The sequence below is a fragment of the Opisthocomus hoazin genome, chromosome 2, assembly GCF_030867145.1.
Source record: "Opisthocomus hoazin isolate bOpiHoa1 chromosome 2, bOpiHoa1.hap1, whole genome shotgun sequence".
NCBI lineage: Eukaryota > Metazoa > Chordata > Aves > Opisthocomiformes > Opisthocomidae > Opisthocomus > Opisthocomus hoazin.
Genome location: NC_134415.1, coordinates 101,870,027 through 101,892,360, shown reverse-complemented (window position 1 = coordinate 101,892,360; position 22,334 = coordinate 101,870,027). Strand labels below are relative to the sequence as shown.

Genomic DNA, 22,334 nt, shown 5'->3' with positions numbered 1-22,334 from the left:
ATCTAAATATAGAAATCAGGCTCCAGAGCATGCAATCTGGATTAAAACACATTTGCTGCTAAACCGTCCAATAATAAGGTGTCATACAGAAAAGATCTTTTTCTCCAAGACATATAATGCCCAGGCATAGATAGGACAATATGTGTACCTCATATCTCCCACTTTCAAAACCTTCAGGCTTTTCCAACTTTTCCACAAAAGTCCTAGTATTGCTAAAGCTACACATCATTACTCCCCTTTCAAAAAGTCCAAGATTTTTAGCTAATGCACTGTCTTTCACCTAGGGTTGTCTTGGGCCAGAGGCATACATATTCAAACAGCTGTTTGTGGTGGGTTGACTGTGGCCAGCACTCACCCAGTCACTCACTCCCCCTTCCATCACAGGATGGGGGAGAGAACTGGAAGAGCAAACATGAGAAAAACATGTGAGTCAAGATAAAGACAGTTTAACAAGTGTAAGGAGGGAAAAAAAAGAAAGTGATGTACAGTCAGTCACCCACCACTTTCCACAAGCAGATCAAATGCGTAGCCAATCTCCAAGAAATAGCTACTTTGGAAAGACTACCTCCCGGATTTATTGCTGAGCATAACATTGTATTGTAGGTGATATCTCTTTGGTCATTTGGGGTCAGCTGTCCCAGCTCTGTCCCCTCTCAACTTCTTGTCCACCCCAGCCTACTCGCTGGCAAGGCAGAGCAAGAAACAGAGAAAAGCTTAGTGCTGTGTAAGCACTGCTCAGCAGTAGCTATAACACTGGTGTGTTACCAACACTGTTTTAGTCACAAATCCAAAACACAGCACTGTATGCACTGCTATGAAGAAAGTTAACTCCATCCCAGACAGATCCAGTACACTGTTGAACAATGTCCCAGAAACCAGTTTTCTATGAAAGGTGATTTCAGTAAGGTTTTTTCAGTAAGGTTGCCTTAACTTTAAAGCCACTGCAACACAACTTGAACAATACAGCATAGAAAAGAATATGATATTTTAGTTGCCCTTTGGAGATGTCTGTCTCTTGCCACTGAACAGCCAGGGGTCCTATGGGAGCTAAGACCCTAACTGAAGTGTACCAGTTACCTTCCTAAAATTTGGTGGGGTGAGTCTATGCCCAATAGCTTTGAATTCAACTTAACATTCTACAGACAGACCATGCAGAAAACAATGTCATGTAAGTGATGACAGGTTCCATCTCAGGTATACTGTAACCTTATAAGTCAAACAAACAAAAAAAGAATGAAAAACTAAGGACATAACATTTACCAGGAAGGAATATCATAGTCAGTGTGAGATGGTAGAAAGCACTATTTGTGGATGTTGTTATGTTGAGAGCTTGGTGACAGCAAAGAAATCAAAAAGCTCTCTTAACCTACAGATTAATTGAACAATTGTTGTTGCATACCTTCAATCAAAGAAAATTACTCTGTAGATGCAAACTCATCCAAGCGGTTTCTGACATTCAACCAATCATTCTTCATCCAGGAGCTGGTCTCCTGACCACTGTCTTTCTGGGTTTTTCTCAGGTGACGAATTAGAGCTTACACAAAGCACTCTCACCTGCTCAGCCCTCTTCACATCTTTCTTCCCCTGCTCAAGTCTAACATCTATGTTTAGTGGAATTGCTTGTAAATAGTTCCTCTCCTCTTTGCTTTCTTTGCTGCCACACTCTGGGACCACATTTTTCTGTTTTACACGGAGTATTAAAATGCTTTAAAACTGCAGAGCTTCAGAGCAGCTACATTCATGCTCTGCAACAACCTTGGAAGATCAATTTTTATTTCAAGCTTTTGAAGAGTTTTGAACACAGTTGAGCTCTTTAGTTAAAAAAAAAATCATGAAGTTGTTGCAAATAATAGGTTGGAGGAAAGGGATTGTTCAGACTTGAATAGTGCAACTTTGTGAAGAGATTTAATATGTGAAAAATGTGAGTTGTGGAAGCAGACTTGCAGAGCAAAGCCATATACAGGTATGTAGTTAGAACTGCTTAAAAATATATGTCCCACATCGCGACTGATATCTAGGATGTGTAGCTAAATCCCAGTAATTTAAATTCTGGGTAGAGTTAGGTTTCAGCTGCGAAAAAGAAGCGTGGTTGGAGTAGGTGTGTCTAGGGTGCATTTATTTGCTATGTGTTTCTGATTTTCCTCCAGCAGGTAGGAAAAAATGATTTGGAAAGGAAGGCAATCAGGGTAGGTAAAATGTCAGTCCCTATAAGCAAGTAGATTTCCCAAAGTATTTTAATAAGATGGAAGTATGAAAGAACTTCCAGTGACGGCCTACATTAAATTACAAATACTGAGTACTGCCATTAAATGATTTGCACTTTTGTTGCAATGTTGTTAAAGAATACATAAAGATGATACACATATATACACACATAAATATAGACATATGTCTTTTACTAGATTGAGGTTTATACAGTGTTATCAAGAATTCAAATAATACTTTGAGTCTAATAGTGCATCCTTTACTGAAAATGCTGTGTAAATTTCACAGTCAACTAAGCTTAACTAAACAAATGACTGAGTTATGAATTAGCTTCCAGCTGCCATACTACCTTTTCTAAGAATATGGTAAGTACGTGTATAAATATATACGTATATTTTAATGTGGCATTTTTCAGCACAGTGTGAGAGCTTGAGCTCCCAGAGGAAAGTTCCGCAGTACTCTGCTGCCCTCTGGCTGGAGCCTGGAAAAAGAAAGACTGAATATTCACTTGTATGCACAGTGTCAGCAGCTTGACATGCTGGAGAAATGTTAGTTCATAAACCAAATTCCCTTTTCTTATCTCGCAGTCTGAAACCTTGTTAGCAGCATGCATTTCGAGATTCAAAATAAGCTACTGTATGGAGGGGTCTGTAGCTTTTGTATTTTTTTCTGATACTATATTACAAAATAGATGTGTAACAAGGGGTGTGAGGCACCTTTGTTGTTCATTGTATAGCATAACATTTACCTGAGCAATGATAGCTTAGAGTTTCAATACATTTTCACTGTGTTCCTAGTGATTCATTACATGGTGTGTCTAACTGTAGCTGTCAGCCAGTTTTTCTGACTGCTTTGCTAGTACATATCTCGTGATCTACCTTCTTCCCTGCAAACACACATTATTAACAAAATTCACCCGTTAAAAAACAATGTTGTTTAGCTATTATTTTTGTCTTCTAAAGAGAAAATATTTTTCTTTTCTATAAACTCAGCTATGAGTACAGTCTATCAGTCTGTTCCATAATCACACACAACATGAGACCACAGCAAACAAGGAAAATGAGCCAGCTTATTATACCTATAAAAATTATGCACCTAAGGTTGTACTGTCTTGGTACATCACAAATTCCACTTCAGTTACCAAAACCCTACCACTTTCCAAATAGATCTACCTGGTACCAGTTTCATTCTCCTTAACACTACAAAGTTTTACAGAATGTCTAGTCTTTTGTGATACAAGTCAGTTATTCTGTTCTAACCACAATGGACGGGAAGAAAAGATAATGTTCTGCTACTCAGCTGCATCTTTTACATGCCTGAAAAAGATTATTAACACCTATACCATATCTCCTCTTTCTAAGCTGAACACAGTCATTCAGTTCTTCCTAGTAAACAGGTCCCAGACTTATGATCATTTGCTTTGGTCCCTTCTGGATTTTCTCCTATTAATCTGCAAGTGTTTAAAGTGTGTCACCTTGTTATCAAATCCTGAGAATAATTTAATTGACCAAAAGGATCAGTTTCTGGTTCTTGCAAGCTATACCCTTGTTTATATTTCCTGATCTGCCTCTTCTTTGAAATCGCTGAGCTAGTGAAATGAACACAACTCAGACTCCTCGCTGAACAAAACACCTACTTAGGCAGCTCACATCCTTGTCCCAAGGTAGTATTTTGTGCTTACCCTTGTTCAAGTGCGTATTTTTTTTTTCCCAGAACATTTTTCCAATTTGTTAACACCAGTTTTTCTTCCATCTTGTCCTCTGACATAAGTAGTGGAAATAAAAGAACAGGTTTGGTGTTTTTGAAGACTGTAAGCCGGTTCTCTATTTCATTAGCCAGATGACTAGAGAAAACGATGAACACTGGACTCCAAGACAGATCCCTGTTGAATCCTATTCTATACATTCTTCCATTTTAACAGGTAAAATTTTCATAACTATTTTAGATTTTTCCTTAAAATTTACTTAATTTGCTGTTACACTGAAATTATACACTGAATTCTCATCAAGTTTGCTACTTCTTTCAGGTGAACTCTTGTTTTTATTGATACATGACTTTTGAAAAATATCACCTAAATTTACGATCTCTCTCTCTGGGATAGAGTTTCTGTGGAAAAAATCCCACTCCCACTTCACGTGATAGGCAAGACTCTAAGTTTGCTTTCAGTTGAAAAGTTTTGTTGATCTATAGTAATGACGCAAATGCTAAATAGGTTATACAACTTATGCAGTATGGAATAGTCTTCCATAAAAGTCTACATACCCTAGGTGTTAATTATAGAGAGGTTTTCTATATTTTCTGGTAAAAAAAAAATCATTTCACTATTTTGAGAGAATGTTTATTTAATGATTATTAATTGTATCGATCAAAAAGCTTAGTTAGCCTAGAAACTGTTTATTTACCCACATATATTGAATTGCAGACTACCATACTGCCTTTACCATGCTGGCATTGCAAAAGCCACCTTCCAGTACGTTAAAAGGCTTAGGAGTTTATCGCAATGCTCCTCATATTTCTTCTGTATATTGTGGAACCAAGGTCTGTCTTGGACAAGAATATAGAAAAAAAAGTCATGACATAGCACAAAGCCAGAAGTAGTGCCACTTTGTCAACAAAGATATAAATATATAGTCTGCTTAAACCTGAAAAGATTAAAAGCTACTTTATTAATGCCAGAAATTGCTTCTATAATTGGACTGTAGTATCCTGGAAAATCAGCAGGACCTTACGCACAACTACAGATTTCAAATGGTTTTTTATTTGTATTTTTTCTAATTTATAACATTGCATAAGTTTAAATTCTCTAGCTAGTGATGCTCAAGACATTGATGTTGGACCTGTAGAACACTGTAGAGTGTTTTCAGACAACACTTCAAGATGAAACGTTAGTGATACAGCAGCCAATAGTAATTCACTTCAACTGAGTATTATGAAGTAAGTAGTTATCTTTTTCTTCTTGCCTTGTCAAAGAATATGCATGAAAATTTGGTTGGGGATGCACATAACTGAAAAGTCATAACTGCTTCATTTGAAATAAAATTTCTATATTTTCCCAAAGATTTGGAGTTAATATATTTTTATTATATAGAACATATTTAGGAAACAGTATTGAACATAATACTGACCAAAATGTAGGACACAATAGCTTCAAGTTGGATTTGTGAACCTTCAATTTTAAAAAAAGCATTCATTTGCCAGAAACACAAAATGCTTATATTTAATCATATAGTCACTGTCTTTTCAGAGCTTATATCATTGTGGACTACTTAGAAAATGCATGTAGATTCATCTTGTTGATTTAGCTTATCCTGCTGTAAGATAACTTGTAGAACATCAGTTCTACTTGGGTTTTTTTTGTTTCTAAATAAGGGCTTTTTATAACTGAATTTAATGAGATATTTGGACATATACGGCGCGAGGTTTAGTTCTGATGTTTTTATTTCTTCATTGTTGTCTTAAGAAAATAATATGGAGTATATATAATGAATTTCATGTTCATTAAATTCAGTTACAGAAGTTCATTATATATTATGTATTAAAAAGTGACTGTATATAGTGACAGATAGCTATAAATCCAAGACAGACCACAAAGTGTCTTCTAAACACCCACTAAAAATTGTTTGAAAATTGCCATAGTAAGGAACATGATATCCTACTAATATATACATAAAATGAAAAGAAAAATACATGTGTTTGTCTGATTCTTTCATTCATTTTGCCATCCTTATAGTCAGGTCCAGAAGAAATGCAATGTAGAAAGTGAACCTACACATCTTCTCATATTTTGACTTTGAAATGTGGTTAGTGTTACACCAGGGTAGCTTTTCAAGTCCCAAAAGGACTGACAGAGCAATGTAACTCAATTTTAAAAGGCATTTGATTGAAAAGGCTGACTTCACATATATTTTATTTAATATGCTTTATTTTTAAATAAATAATTTGTGAGAAGCAGATACAGACCTGAAACTGGATTTTGGAAACTCTGGTGTGGGAATGTGTTTCTACTTCAAGATCAACTTCTAGATAAACTTTAAAATTAAGATCATTATGCCTACAGAAGTGTAATACATGTTCCATAGCCATTTCTGGTATAGCTTTGCTTAGCCAGTGTATTCACTACCATACAAAAATCCTATCACATTAACAAACATCATACATACAGTGTTGTGCTTTAGTACATCCTTGCCAGATGAAGAACCAGGGAGTAGCTCTTAACCTGTGTGACTGTTGGGACTAAATAATGAGTACAGCAAGTAACCTGTCTGAGTAAGGAAAGAATTTCTATGGGTGTCTTCTGCTAAGAGCTTGTGAGGATGAAAGCGGGAAATAACCCGAAAGAGAAGACAGAACACAGGTCAGGAGACAGACAGATTCCCAGAGGCCCTGAAGAAGTGTTAGGGCAGCAAAAGAGAAGCATCTTTTAGAATGGAAAGTTCTGCTTAAATGCAAGGCTAGACCTGGACAATGCAAATCAGCCTGAAGTGAAGAAAAATAGTCCCATGATCTGAGGCACACAAAAATATGTCTCAGGTGAATAAGAGAGAGAAGCAAATCCACCCACAAATCACAGAACTGAGACAAGGGAATGTATTCATCATGTTTCCTTAGATTATTTATTTCCTCTTGCTACCTGAGTATAAAGGGAGTTCTTCTTTGGAATCCACAAAAAGGTTTACAATACCCGGTATGCCGTACATTTCAAGTACAATACTCTGCAGGGGAAGAGTGGCAGATGCGTCAGTAGGCAACTAGCACATTTCTGTTCACACTTTCTAGTTCTGCAAGTTGAAAGAGGCACTGACTGAATCTTGTTTTCACTCCATTGATGACCAAACACTTCCGCTCACAAATTCTTACACATAGATCATAATATTGTGACAAGATAAAGAACATCAGAATTCACCATTAATGTGGAGGTCGGGGATGAAACCAAGGTTATCTTTAGTAATAAAGGATGACAGCAGTAACGATAACAAAAACTAAGAGCAAATCTAAACCCCATCTCCTGCCTTTCCAAAACTTTCTTTACACCAGCCATCATTTCTAATTTTAGGGTGGATCTTCTCTTTCTCTATTTTAACAACTATTTGCCAGTCTCTGAATTCACATCTTCACTCATTCTTTCTGGTTTAAACCTATTCTTTTTGTTCCTTTCCTCGCAGTCATCTTCCTCATCCTTGATAACGTCAGGTATCCCCATAAAGTCCAGTTTAAGCTCTTAATTCTCTGGCTTCTTTGCCCTTTTTTTCTTCATTTGCCATTCATCTCTGAATTAACCCATTAACTGCCAAAACAGACATAATATCAGCTCCTTTATTATTGCACTGTGAGCTGACATTCCTGGCTTTCTATGAGTCATTCCCATTTCAAGGTACCATTGGATTTCTTTCAGCATCTTTACCCATAATTCTTGCAATATATTTTAATATAAATGCGTATTCTATCCATACAATTCTTGCAAACTTCATTCAGCAGCAGAATTCCTGATGTATATATTATTTTATAATCCCTCCTGTCTTTTTATTTATGCCCATTAAGATACTGATTCTTGCCTTTCAGGTTCTACAGCCTCAGTCCTTTGCCCGTCTCTCTACAATGTTCATCATTCTAGCCTAGGTTTTAAATCAAATTCAGATTCTTGTGGTTTAGTAACCTTTCAGCTGATGAATAGGCTGGGAGAAATCCCATAACCATGCTGAATAAGAAATTTCCCTCCTTTCTTTAGTCTCCCGCCCCCATCCCGACTTCATTATTCCTACTTTTCTGCACATTATACAGTCTTTTTACAGTTGTAAGGTTGCTCTTCTCCATTTCATCTTCTTTTTTCTTCTTTTCACCAACAGGTCTGTTCACTTATATTGAAAAAATACTGGGTTTTAAAAGCCTGTTAATGTTATTTCATTAACATCTGCTTTGCACTGTCCTGAATGTGAACAGACAATAAAATGCAATCACCATGTACTACGCAAAGGAGGACAAAAAAATCCAAAGCATTAAAAATTTTTTAAAACATATTTACTAATTTCAATATTCTTAGCCATTCACTGTATGCATTTACACAGCACCACTACACAAGAATGCTCCTTCTAAATAAAATACCCAAGGCATTTATTCCTTTCGCTATCCATTTCTTCAGTTTCTAACTCATAATGTTTCATGGCAACAAAGTACCGGACAAAAGTTTCACCTAATGCTTCCTTAATGCACAAATCTTTCTCAAGTGCAACAAGAGCATCTTCTAATTTCAGAGGGACTGACGAATGTTTCAGATCAGCAGTGTGATTTTCTTCTTGGAGCATGTCATCGTACTTAAGTCCTCTCTTTACTCCATCTAGACCCGCAGCAATAGTAGCAGCAAGTACCAGGTAGGGGTTTGCTGCAGCAGAACTTAATTTATTCTCTATGTGTGTGCCTTTTCCACCATGACATTTGACATTAAAGGCACAGCTGTTATCATTATATGCCCATTTTGCATTTACAGTCTCTTTTGATTCTTTACTGTATTTAGAATAAGGCTTACGACAGCTGGTGGTAGGAGCCATCAAGCAGCTGATAGCTGCTGTGTGTGCCAAGAGACCTGATAACCAATTTTTTCCAATATCTGAGAGCTCCTCAACTCCATAACCAGCTGAAAACAAATTCTTCTGGCCATTCAAATCCCACAGGCTATGTGACAGAGCCCCTGAATTGTAGAATCCCGTTTCTGAGAAAAAGCTAGCCACATAGTTATACTTCTTAGCCACTTCTTTAATGCCTGTTCTAAACGTGAAGGCACTGTCAGCAGCATCTATGCCAAACGCTGGATGAAAAGTGATCTCCATTTGCCCAGGCCCGCTGGAAGAAGAAAAGCTTTCAATGTTGGCACCAGCATAATACATTCCTTCAATGAGCTCCTGAATGAAAGTCTGGTCATGGTTATTTAGTATTGTGGCTGCAGGAAAGGATATTGTCTTCGAATTTACAACCTCAGTAATGCCATAAATACAGAATTCATAAGTGAAGGCAGAGTGCAGAGAAAACCCATTGTCCTCAAGCTGGCTCAGTTGTTTCTTGGCAATGTGCCTCGGTGAGGTCATTAGCGGGTTGCCCAGCACGGTGAAGGAATCACATATCACTCTTGCAGTCTGCTCAGTCCAGGGCAGTATTCGAAACGTTGATAAATCAGGGTTCAGGATTATGTCACAGTTAAAATTAGTTGCATTTATGTAATCTAATTCATTGTCTTTAGGATTCAGCGTCAGCTCAAGATAACTTCTGGGCATGGCAATACCATGAATTGCTTTCTCCTAAACACAGAGCAGAATGACAGATTACCCAATGAGAAAAGAACTCCACAGCATTTTTATGGATGTAATATACATGAAACTCAGATTCTCAGTAAGAACAATAGTACTTTTCCTAAAAGAACAATAAAATGCAGTGATCACTAAAGTGGGGGACAACAGCCAGTTACTGTGTCATTACGAAGCAGAACATCCTTTTACAAGACTGGTATGAAAACCTTGGCACCAAGTATCCCAACGATCATTTTTTAAATTTGCATAAAGAACTGAAAAAAATGTTTGACACATATCTTGCATGGTCTTTATACAATTATGGAGATCCCCAGTTAGTTGCAAACTTTGCAAGTCAAGATTTTATCTGTAGCTATTCTTCCATACTCTTCCACATCCTCTGAGCATTTCCTTTACATAGATCCAAATGACCACACAAGACTCATGGCGATACTAATCCAGGCTGTAACTTCTCTTTAAGTGCCATAACACATACCTGACTTTTTCAGATGCAAAGTTTAACTGATAATTCTCACTTTCTGGACTTAAAAAGTTTGGGGGTAAAATGCAGGGAAGCACTTCAAAGTGAGAAATTATACTAATGTTTCAGTGCTCCCCTTCTAGGTAGCAAACAGGATAAGCTCATAATTGTACTTTCTTCTCCTTTTGAACAGAAAGCCTCAGCTTACACAAATGAAATGTAGATTCATTTCAGACAAGCACCTTTAAAACTTGCCCTACATTCAAACCTTTAGCTGATGAAAACTGCAATTACGCGAACCTCTATCAGGTGAAATTTGGCTCATGTTTACATCTTACCTTTGTTCTTCTAAGGGAAAGGATTACCATCAAAGTGAGCAGAGGAGACAGAACAAGCCTAGAAAGGGGCAAGCTCAGAGCTGAAAAAAAATTTCACCTATCCAGAAAGAAAATTGTTGAAATATTCAAACAGTTTATGGTGGCTTCTCTTAAAGTAAATAAATAAAGAACTAAAGTCTGCCTTCTCTTAAGTAGGTGGCATTGCAGTGATAGCAATTCTCCCTGTGTGACACCCATAACCAAAACTGCACAGTGTGGTGACTACTGGTTCAAGGTGTCCAAGCTGTCCATTTGACACTGAAAAGGTGTTGAAGGTGATTACCCTATAGTACTACGTTTCCCTCCTCCAACCCCCTACCCAAAAAATGAAAAAAAAAAGAAAAAACAAAATTACTCTCAGTTCCTCTGTATGTATTCATATGTGTGTGTGTGTGTGCGCACAGACTTTTTTAGAGTCCAAAAATTTTGGCTGTCGTGCAAAGCTCCAATTTGTTCAGACGGTACAGTAAACACGAAAGCTGTCTTTGAACAAGCTGATCTAGACATTTGCAATTTGACATGGCAACTGAAAGAGAAGCTGCCATTAACCTACCAGCCCTCACAAGAAATAGAATGACTGAGGGAAAGTTTATTTTAATAAAATCCAAATGACATCAGAGAGAGCAAATTGTATCTAGACTATACAGTTGCAGGTTAGCAATATCTAAAAGGCAAATAACAAAAACATTGATTAGGCTTCAGAAGGAACTTGAAACAAAAGTGCCCTACATCTTTTCATGTTCATAGCTCTTTTTGTGATCACTCAGTAAAGCTTAAAATATTCATAGGGATGTGTGAGTGAAAGTTTAATGTAGTTATGCACACAAAGTATCACAGAAGCAATATACTGAAAAGGCTGATCAGTCAAGGATACACATGGAGAGAATTGCTTCCTAATTTTGTTCTCATTTCCTGAATCATTAATATGGCAAATATTGCTATTAATTCATCATGCAACCCAATGGCATTTTCCTATGCAATTGATGAATTTCTCATAGCTAAAGTGATTTTTGTTCAGTCATTTTCTTTCTTCCAATGCTTACTCCTTTCTCTTTGCAATTTAGTGATGCTCAGTAGAACAAAATCTTTATAATGCATTGAACCTGAAAAGATAATTCTGAGGGAAGAGATTATTAGAAGTTCAAAGAACTGACATTACTAGCCTTATTTAATTAGATTACTGCTTGGGGGAACAGAGGAATAGGTGATTGCAGTGATGAAAAAAGTCCAGATCCTTTGAGAACATTAACAAGAGGAGGGAACAGATAATTCGTTCCAAATTCGAGCTTCTGCCTGCACTATGAAAAAAAAAAATTGTATATAAATTAAGGACAGGACCATGAAAACACATGAAGGTACAGCTAGAAATCAAAAAACTTACGTAAAAAAAGCGAGAAGGAACATTCTTTGATCTTGACACACCATGGAGGTCTATTGATTCAAATCTGACAAACTGTACGTTGTCTCTGGCCATCTGCTGCTTAATAAATTCAATATGAGAGAACAGGTGAAGGAGAAATGGACTTCCAAGGCTGTTTACATCAGGCTCTCTGCTGGATGCTATAAGTGAAAAGGAATGTTCACATCAAACAAAACAATGAATGCTGGAATACAGGCTGTTCTACTAAAAAGTAAGTGCGATAGTGGCAAACTCTGACATGGAGTGTAAAAACAAAAATAAAAAAATATGGATTATGAGACCTTTTTTTTAAATAAATACATTCTTTTCCCCAAGGACCTCTACGAAATCCTTGATTTTCTGGAATGGTCTATAGCTTCAACTTTTGTTCAGGTTGATAAGAGAACACGGGGGAATCATGCGGTAAACCAGGAATTTCTGAGGGATACCTCAGCTGGTTTGTTGGGTGTTTTTAGGAGCACAAGTAGTAGCTGGATACCTATTTCCCACTGAAAGCTGATGGAATTCCGATGCTATATTTCTTCAATGCCTTTGAAAAATGCATGGATACAGAAATATTATAAAAAGGGCGCTTGTCTTCTACTAAACCTTGTTCAAGACCTCCTGAGGAGGACCGCAGTCTTCTCCACCACAGGCAACAGATTTTTAAGAGAAGTTTATGCATTTATATATTTGCTGTTATGGACTTCTCTGCTTAACTGTATTATAGCTGCTATAGGAATGCATAAACTTCTTGATGTGAAAGCAGTAACATCTGAGTATAACTTCTGTAATGGAGCAGAGAGCTGGGCACGGTAACTTCCGTTCACAAACCTCCCAATCACTCAGCCTGCTTTACTTTGGAGTATCTACGTATTGTTGCTATCCAAGTTAGATGACATATTTCATTTAGTACAATAAACTAGCTAGACCAAGGGTAAAATTTGTTATTAAGATGTGAAAAAATGTGAAAAAAATATTTCTTTCTGAATTTCTGGAAGGAAAATCCTTCATTCTTCCTAAGGATGAGATCAGACGAATTTTTGCAGATCTTTCAGATCCACAGTGGAAGAAGATCAACAGCAACCATTTGCCGTCACTCTTCAAGTGGAAGTTAAAAGCTTCATGCTGAGGCACTGCGAAGGTTGGTGGGAGCACTTCCAACCTCTCCAGTACCAAACTACCCAAACTAAAGTAGATCTCCTTTAGTAGTAGCCAGCAGGCACAAACACATCTCTTTTTGACCTCTCCTTTGGGGCAAGTAGGACTGCCAGCTGCAAGGCTGTAAGTAGGGTCTCCAGCTAGTCCAGCACAAGGCTGTCTGATTACTCCCTGAGAAGGCAGCAAACTCATCCACAGTCGTAGACTTCTCAGAGCCTTTGAATATTACTGGAGCATCCTCCAGCTTCAGATGGCCTGGAGGCGACAAGATTACTTTAGGTCAGTAAAGTAAGCAGAGCTTAAGTAGTAACAGTGCTCCCTGAGGAGCGACAGGTGAAAGCACAGGACAAAATTTAAAGAAATGTGAGAGTCTAGGAGAAAACAGAGTAAAAATTGAAAGGGTGGGAGCTAGAAAAAAAAGAATTTTGTCACATCCACTTCTCGTGACATCTTTCCCTTTGGACTAATTCAGCTGTAAGCTGCTTATAGAAATAGCTTTTTTCAGCCTCCTGTAAACCCTAGGGCACTATGTCCTTTCAAAGTACATTAAATAAGGATGTCCGGTTTAAATATTTAGTGTGACACTCACTTTGTTACAGATACTGCCAAAACACAATAGTGAGCAGGGAGGATATGTAGATTTGCCTTGTCTAGAGTATGTTGTTCAAGTAATAATCATTTCAATACCACTTCAGTCCTCCAGTAAAGCTGTTTTACAACATAAAATTTTACTGAAATTCAGCAGATTTGATGTCTCTATGAACCTGGCCATCAATTAGAAGCTTTTTAACAGCTAATAAACTGTGGCTATTGATTAGATTAACAGAATTTTAAAAGCCTCTGAATATCTTCCTACAGATTACGGCAAGTAGTATTTTCTTCAACTCCAGGGACAGAAGCCTGAGGTTTTTGCGTTTGTAAAAGCAGTGCTTGATTCCTTATTCTACGCATGTTTAATTTCCTGCGCAAAGATGGTAGACATTTCCTGTTTACCATTTGTCACATGGATATTTTTATGTCTTCGTATTATTTAAAGTAAAATTTGACTGGCAACCCTTGACCTCAGAATATTTTCAACATTTGATGTAAATTTTGCAAGTATTTCTTATAATGTCCTGAAATGTTGCCTGTTAAATATGCATCTACTAGGCAAATGTTTTTCAGGTAAAAACATATAATTCATGAAGAAAGACAACTTTAGCTCTGACCCAGGTAATACTTTAAATCAATATTCCTAAGAGATGTAAATGATATAAAATCAATATCTAAGAAAAACACAAATGTGGTATGCATTCATATTAATGATGTATGAATTTGTTTAAAAAATAAAGCTAGAAATATACTTAATTTAAACATCTACCAATGGTATGTAATTTTCCAAATTTTATGTGTATCTGTTGTCTTCAAGCTAAAGTTATTTGAATAAATCCATACATGCATAATTACATTATATGAAATGAAAAAAAAATCAACAGAAAATTCCTATAATGTTTTTAAAGAACATTAAACAAGCAAAAATCATTAGCTGAAGAAGCAAGAACTTATCTTCTCCAGTTGGACTTGTTACGATTAACGATAGGTTTTTCTAAATGGTGAGACTAAAATGTATATATTGGTCTATTATTAGTCTAAAATTAGGCCATATACCAGTCTAGGCAGCCCACTAGCCAAAAGACAGCTACTTGATTATTTACAACAGCCTTTACCCAAAATATGTTAGAATCAATAGAAATACTCCCACAGCTTTCACATCCTTTTCAGAGGCAGTTATTTTATATCATTTGCAGATTATCTTTCCCATTGAAATAATAATTTTCTGTAAATTGTACAATAGATAAAAAATATTATCATGACTTAATGTCTCTGCTTTTGGAAATATGAAAGGGGATTTGTTTCTTAAATAATATTTAGTGAATAATTACTGACTGTACTTTTCTCCAGTACAGGTCCCAAAATATATTTTCTTGGTAGCCGCTAAATAAATCACTGGCAAACTAAGTCCATGAAGCCAATGATGACTAAAGTTTGGAAAGGTGTAGTACGGAACCGAGTACTCTGTCTTTTCCCAGCTCATACAGGTAGCTAATAAGTAAGTATTAGGCGGTTCTAGCTGATTTAGACACACAGTCTGAAAGTCTTACATTTCTATGAGGGAGGGTTGTGTTCATGAGCATAACTGTTTCCCTAGCTCTCAGGGTCTCTAGAAATAATGGCATCTTTATCTTCATTTCAGAAAATCTGCTTATGGAAACTTGTATGTAAATTTCACAAGATGCAAAGATTATTATTCAGACTTCCATTTTAAAAATCAGACATGAATCCAGACTGGCCATCTTTCTTAAACAGAATGGTATATACAGAGCCTTAGATATCTAAATCAAATCAGTTGCACACAGAAAAGCACTGAATCTTTGTTTTTCTATGGTTCTATCTGTATTTCCCATTTAAGTAACCACTAAGAAGCGATTAGCACTACTCAGGTTTCTTTTGTAATTAGAACAAAATATCTACAAATTTGAAAAAAAATATCTTCATATACTTAAAAAAGATAAATAGCACAAAGCCACAAATTTTACCAAAAAACCTACAAATTTTACAAATTATATCATTATTATTATTATTGTTATTGTTATTGTTATTGTTATTATTATTTCTAGTGGAAGAGTGGTGCCATTCTTAGATTATTGATACTGAAATCATTCAGATTGCTAAGAGCAGTTTGTGTCAGGCTAGGGCAAACAGTTAACATCAGCTTTATCTTCTCAGCAACAGAAAAGTGCCACAAAAGAGGAAAGTGCGCATCTCCCAGATCAATCTGTCATTATCTGCTTGTTCAAAGAAAACCCTTCCCATGGTCCCTTATTAAATCATACCGCATCTAAAGCAAACATATAAGCTCTATAAGAGGTGACTCTGTCAAACTGATGAAACAAAAAGAACATGCTACATGTTGCCAGGGGACTTGACAATGACAGGAACAGGCTGACCTAACAAATGTAGTAATATTGGAAACTCTTCCCTGAGAAACACAACCACCAATGTAATGCCAGGCAGTAGCAGCAGACATCAGCAAGCAGACTCCAGATACAAATCATGCGCTGGAGAAGGAGACATGTTTCCATCAGTCCTCCTCCAGTTTCTTGCTCCCACTCTGCCTCCAGCTGTGCCAGATGTGCTCCCTCGTGAAACAGCCTTGCTGCAGCCACACAGCTGCTGCGCACCCTCATCCTGCCCTGTGAGACAGGGTCTGGGCACGGCCGAATCCCACGCAGCGTCAGAGCACACGTCCCTGTGCTCTGTGGTGCGTTGTGGCACCTGTGACTGTCTCAGAGGGGTAGGGAAATTAAAGCTCTTGCAGTCATAGGAATTGCTGTGCCAGTCAAGGTAGCATTTCATCATGCTAGAGCTCTTTCGCACCGGCTATTAAGAGGAAAGGCAAGGCATTCTTTGCAAAATAATCTGTCTAAAGAGACCGAGTTTTGCAGTTCCTCGCTAAAAAGGTGGTCTTGTGGTTAGGAGCAGAAGGATTAGTATCCAAATTTGTCTTAATTTCTCCTTGATCCTCAGAAATCTAAAACTGGGTACTCTGAAGATCTAAGTGAATATTGACTCCCCTCATAAAAACAGATAACTTGTGCTGGTGATATCCACAGGCAATGAGTCCTAGAGGGTCATTGCACATCTATACTATTCTAAATCCTATGGAAATTCCTGTCAGTACTGATTTAAACACATCTACTCATCTTTACAGGACTCTGGTTTGTGTATTTAAGAACAGCCAGTCTACTTGGTTTGTACAGCACTGTTCTCATGTTTGTCTTCAAAAATTAAGAGCCTCTGTTTCTCAAACCTCATATCACAGCTTTTCCTATGCTAGACATCATTCGTACTGCTAGCATTTAAAGCCTGTCTTCTATTCCCGTCTGGTTTTTAACATGGTAAATAAAAGCGAGTACTAGGTTACATTTGAATAGGACTATTGATGTGACTAGTGATCAGAAGCATTTTCTGTTGCAAACATTACATAATTTACATTTCTTTTTCACCCAAAAAAATGTTTCGCTAAAAATAATTACTGATAATTCAGTAAAGTATTTGATTTCTGCAGCCAAGTACATAAAAAGTTGTTTCCTACCTCTCATTTGTTTTTCCCTTACAAGACCTCTGACAGGGGAATAAATATGTAAGCATATCAGAAACTTATCAAAGCACGGGAGACAGTAAAAATATTTCCCTGATCTGTTTGATATTGATACTTTCAATGTTTTTTCTATCTGTTTCTTTCTTTAATGATATTCCACTTTTTTTTTAATCTTATCTGTGAAGCAGACTCTTTTACTGATATCGCCGTGGAGAAGCTCAACTCTTTATCTTGAGTTTTATAGCTAATTTAGAGACCAATGCACAGTTTCAATCATCCATGACTTGTTCTTTCCGAACTGTATGACAACAATGTGCCACAGCTTCTCAGAGGATCTACATCAGCAAGAATCAAATACAAAATAAGATTTGATTTCTCAGTAGATGAAAGGCAAAATAAACTACTCATTTTTTCTGCCTTTGGGTGTTTTATAAAAATGTATTCTGCATTGAATGAGAAAATTATCAGAATTTTATAGAAAAATTAGAAAATATTCCACCTAGGCAAGAGGATTTGAAAACAAATATGCAGGCATCTCAAAAAAATTAAGGTGAGTAATACCCACTGAAACTACCTAACTACCAATCCTAAATATGACAGATCTACAGTGGCATGTCTGTCTTCAAAATCAAACAAAAAATTTGGATTTAAGGAAGGAATCACTGAGAAAAGTTGTATGAACTGAGGGATGCACTATTGCAAACTAGATAGCCCTTTCTGGTCTAAAAATATTTCAACTAATTAAAAAAAAATCAAATGAGAATGAGTGAGAGTCCCACATTAAATGGGAAGCAAAGTTACTTAGGGAAGGGAAGATTTTGCACAGTATTGAAGATAAGGACTAAACTCTGCTGTAATACGTTGTAGAAGGAGAGGTGGCTGGCAGAGAGGTCAAGCAGAGGATGCATTCCACTAACATTACATGTAAACTAATTGTTTTGGCCATCTTTACCTATTACTGGAAAGTCAGCATCTCCAATGGGTGGGAAGGATTACAGTCTGAATACATCTCTTTCTTTCTCATAGTCACAGGAGGACTAGCTTACCAGAGGCACAGAGACAGATGAGTTGGATCTCACCTGAAAGGGGACATAATACATCAGAAAGATAGGATGGAAGTGCTGTCTGAGCATTTTGGTTTTGTAAAGAGTGAGGGGGGGAAATGGAAAATCATATGGAGTGACAGAGCAGGAAGAGATTCCAGCTGTTGGTGTGGAAGATAAAGGACTTCAGAGTTTTGGTTTGCTTTAAAAAAAATAGCTATACTTACAGCCTATGAGGTGAAAAAAATAGCAAGTTCTATATAGCTTAGTTCAGAGGGAAAAGGAAAGAAACAGGCAGAAAGTATGGTGGTTTAATCAACAGAAAATAAGGGTAATCGAGAAGGTTTAGAAAGCAGTTGAGCTTCAGCCCTGCTATGCTCAAGTTGAGTTCGAAGTGTTGAAAAATGAATATTAGAAAAATTATATTGAACTGCAGATAGGGCATGAAGAAGGAACATGAAGGAACAGTACAGCTTTGGTTTTTCCCTTTAGGAGAGCTATGAGAACAGCACAAATTATGTAAAATACAAAGTAGAGAAGAGTAGCAAGTGAAAAACTTAATCCTTAGTAATCCCCAAAGCAAGACGTGGTTATTCTGCAGGAATGACAGCAGATGCAGCGAACTTGAAGCACCAGGAGCTGGAACTTATGCACCTCTCCTCTGTCCACTTCTATCTCTGGATTGTCCACTTCCAGCTCCCGAAGAATCTCCATTTCTATTCGCTCACCACTGACTAGACTTACTACACAGAATCAGCAGGGACAGACATGCCTCTTCCAGGTGAGCACAGAGGACCATGAAACTACAGGGGGAGTTCATATTTTGCTAAAAGTGTGGGTAAACTTTTTCATTTCAATGGAGAAAAAGCTTAGACTATTTGTTTTCTTGAAGTCTTCTTTTACATACTTCTGCCTCTAAACACCAGGTATTGTCCTTTGTAACTGCCTTATTACCAAAAATCAGAACTTCATACAAGTTAAGAAAGATAAGATGAGGTTATTCATCATAATGGAAAAGGGAATTGTTTGTAGGACTGGTGAACTCCACTCTTCAGTATGAAAGAAAGCCTGTTAGTAGTTCCTTGACATGCTTTTCTTTAAAATGACAGCTTAGCAAAAGAATTTAGTGTTTGGGGTCAGCACCCACGTAACATTTCATGTGATTCTTGGAGTGTTCAATCCTCCTTTTTCTGTGCACTTGAAATTTCAGCAGTCACTAGGTAGCTACTGCTGCCTGCAGCTATAGCTAAGTCATACTTTCTTTCTTCAGAATTTCCCTTCTCCCTCCTACAGTTCCTGATGCTGTCCTGGTCATATTTACATCACCTCACTTGACATATGCTGAAGAAGATGAGCCGTGTTGAGAGGACCTGCTCCTGCAGCTGCTCAGGTTTCTGGGGGTCCAGCTCTGCAATCTACACTGAAGAAGATGTTAACAAACTTTTTTGTCCCCAGCTACAGATCAAGATGGGACAAAGGTATTTTGAAGCCGGAGGTGACAGCCTGATTCCAGTGTGTTGCCCACCTACAGCTACTTGGAGGTCCTGTTGTCTCACAAGGTCCAGAAGAGAGATTTCTCCTAAGCCTACATAGTGGCACCAGGCTCTACAGGTCCCTCTGACCATACACAGTGCGGGTGGCTGCTGAAGCCACCTGAAGTCCCTGACTCTGGCAGCCCCCTGTGACAAAGCGAAACCCAGCAGTGTGGTGTATCATGATCCTTGGGAATTTCACATTACCTGAATAAATTTGTTTTCTTTGGCCTCCTCTCTGGCTACCGTAGTATAGATACTCTAATTTGGTAACATGCAGAGCAGCATGTGATAACATAGAAGTTCAGAGAGGTCAATATACATTTACATTATATGCTGTATATACTATACATATAGTACACGCATGCATTCATGTGTGTGTGTATGTACACACCATAAAGTGTTGTATAATGCCATATACATGAAATTTAATCTCAATTTTTACTGTTTGGAAGCCTCTTTCTTGTCTCCCAAGAATGTAGGTGCTGAACAGCTTAAGAAGCACACGATTATTAATGACGACTTACCAATTTGCAGAAGTGCACACCGTTATCATATATAGACACTTATGCAAGTAAAATTCACAAATTCATGTTAGTGCAGTCATTATATTTGCCTAATCAGCTACATGTGTTAATTTCTGTCTTTCCATGGTGATGAATTAGATTAAAAGAGCTTGAGCTTTAGCTTCAGCTCCAGTTTCACTGACACTATCCAAGTAATATTTTTCATATTGACCAAAATATCTTACATGTCTGTCTCTTTTCTATTGTATTTTTCCCATGTTCAAGCACTTCTTTTACAAAAGAGAGGTGGCAAGCAATGGACAAAATTCACATGCAGCAATATTTCCATGACTTCCAACCAGAATTTTGCAAAAAATATGTGGATATATTATTTTAGAGAGATGTTAACCACGTAACTAACATGATTGTATTTCAGTCCTCTGCATTACACTGAATCACTAAGCTCAGCTACATGTCTTAGTTTTCCTGTTGCTGACCTCTAGAGACTGTCCCTTAACTGCGTACTTTTAGAACAATAGGTATATTCCTGCTTTGGCTTTGGAATCCAAAAGTGCATAGTGCTCAGCATAGCAACTAAGTAAATATACTGGGCACTGTTTATGCAATAATCACGTATGTGTGCATAGTCATACAACTTCAGTGCTCTTCTACTTTGTATTCCATATTAAAGAAGAAAAGAGAGGAAGAGAACAATTCACTTCTTCATGTGTATTTTATAAATTGTATGTTTGGAAAAATTCTGCATGAAGATTTCTGTTTTGAGCAAGTTCAAATATTTCAAAACTTGCAAAATACAAGAGGTTGTATTTCAGATCTACTCAGTGTCAAGATATGTTTAGACCCAAGACTGTTGTCCAACAACTTTACCAACTAAAATATTTAAAATAATATTTTATTCATAAAAATAAAATATCTGGAATTTTATCTTATCAATCTTAATAAATTATCACTGACAGCAATGAAATACTGTTTATGCAAAGGCTCATTAAGGACTGCAGAATGTGATCTAAATCTTTCTTCTCTTCAGTGAAGTTACTGAAATTGTTCAATAAAAACTAAATTTCAAACCCATAAATTTCTAATTAAGTAGAAACTCTTTCTGTGCTTTCCATTTACTAGTGGATACATACACTGAACACTACTGTTTGTTTGTTCAAAGTCAAATGGAATCCAAAGATCATGAGATTCCAAAACTTTTGGGTTTGGATTTGTTTCTGACAACACAAAACTGTTTTCCTCCACACCCTTCATAGTTAGTTCTCATCTATAGTTCTACTACAGTCATTGTTATTGCCAGTGATACCGAGCAGGATTAACCCCAGGTAGCTTTAGATATTTCAGAGTAAGGCAAATAATTAATCATCATGGGACTTTTTCCCCATTGAGCGGAGATGCCTACCACCAGAGGTCAATTTCTCATCAACCTCCAAAACCGCTTTGAAGACAAAATGCCTGTCTTTCTGTACTAAGTTATCAGCTTGGATTAGCCACTTCAGTTTAAGCGGTTAAAATTGGGTTGAAATCTCCCTGTGGAATCTACAATTAATCTCACCAGTTCCCTGTACCTTGTAAATGATGTTATAACAAAGAATAGTTATTCCCGTATTTTAAAATGTATTTGCTGCTTTTGCAGACAAGAAGAAAACAGTAGTAATCTAAATGTGACAATGCACTTCGCTAGCCTTTCAGCAATATGAAAAACAATATCATCTGGAAAGGGAACAGCATCAAGTGTAGGCTGAGAAATAATCCTCTAACCTCTCTATTCTAATAGACATGAACAGAGAATGCTTTGAGCATGAAATATCTTTCCAAAGTGTTATATTTCCCATGAAGAAAGAGCCTTGAGTTAGCTCTGATAATGTTCATGGATATCTTGCTCAGACTTGTTCAAACTGGGTAACACAGTATATCTACTGAGAAATCCTGCTGTAGCTGACATTTGACACATTCAAATCGTCCCTTTTCAGAGTATGTACAGCAATATTTGTACCCATCTGACTTTAAAAAAAAAGCAGGGTAACTTAATATTGTCGTACAAATTTAATTGCTAACCATTATGTTTTATTAGGTAGTTAACGACAGGCAAGGTATTTTATCAATGAAGAGATAAGATTCTTATTCCTTGCATCAGTGAGAGAAGTCAGAGGGTAAGATATCTATCCTGAAAAGCTGATAATATGATCTGAGCCTC

At 37.1% G+C, this 22,334-nt stretch overlaps 1 protein-coding gene across 3 annotated transcripts in view; it reads right to left on the bottom strand.

Annotated features, from left to right (window-relative positions):
• Nucleotides 1-8,291: 8,291 nt before the first annotated feature.
• The window catches only part of LGSN (lengsin, lens protein with glutamine synthetase domain), a 72,881-nt gene continuing 58,838 nt past the window's right edge, over nt 8,292-22,334 (bottom strand). For all 3 annotated transcript variants that reach the window (XM_075410608.1, XM_075410615.1, XM_009937220.2), the window contains 2 exons: nt 11,719-11,897; nt 8,292-9,491 (listed from right to left, as the gene is read on the bottom strand). In XM_075410608.1, coding sequence (XP_075266723.1) covers nt 8,292-9,491; nt 11,719-11,897 — 1,379 coding nt within the window. The remainder of the gene's footprint in view (nt 9,492-11,718; nt 11,898-22,334) is intronic.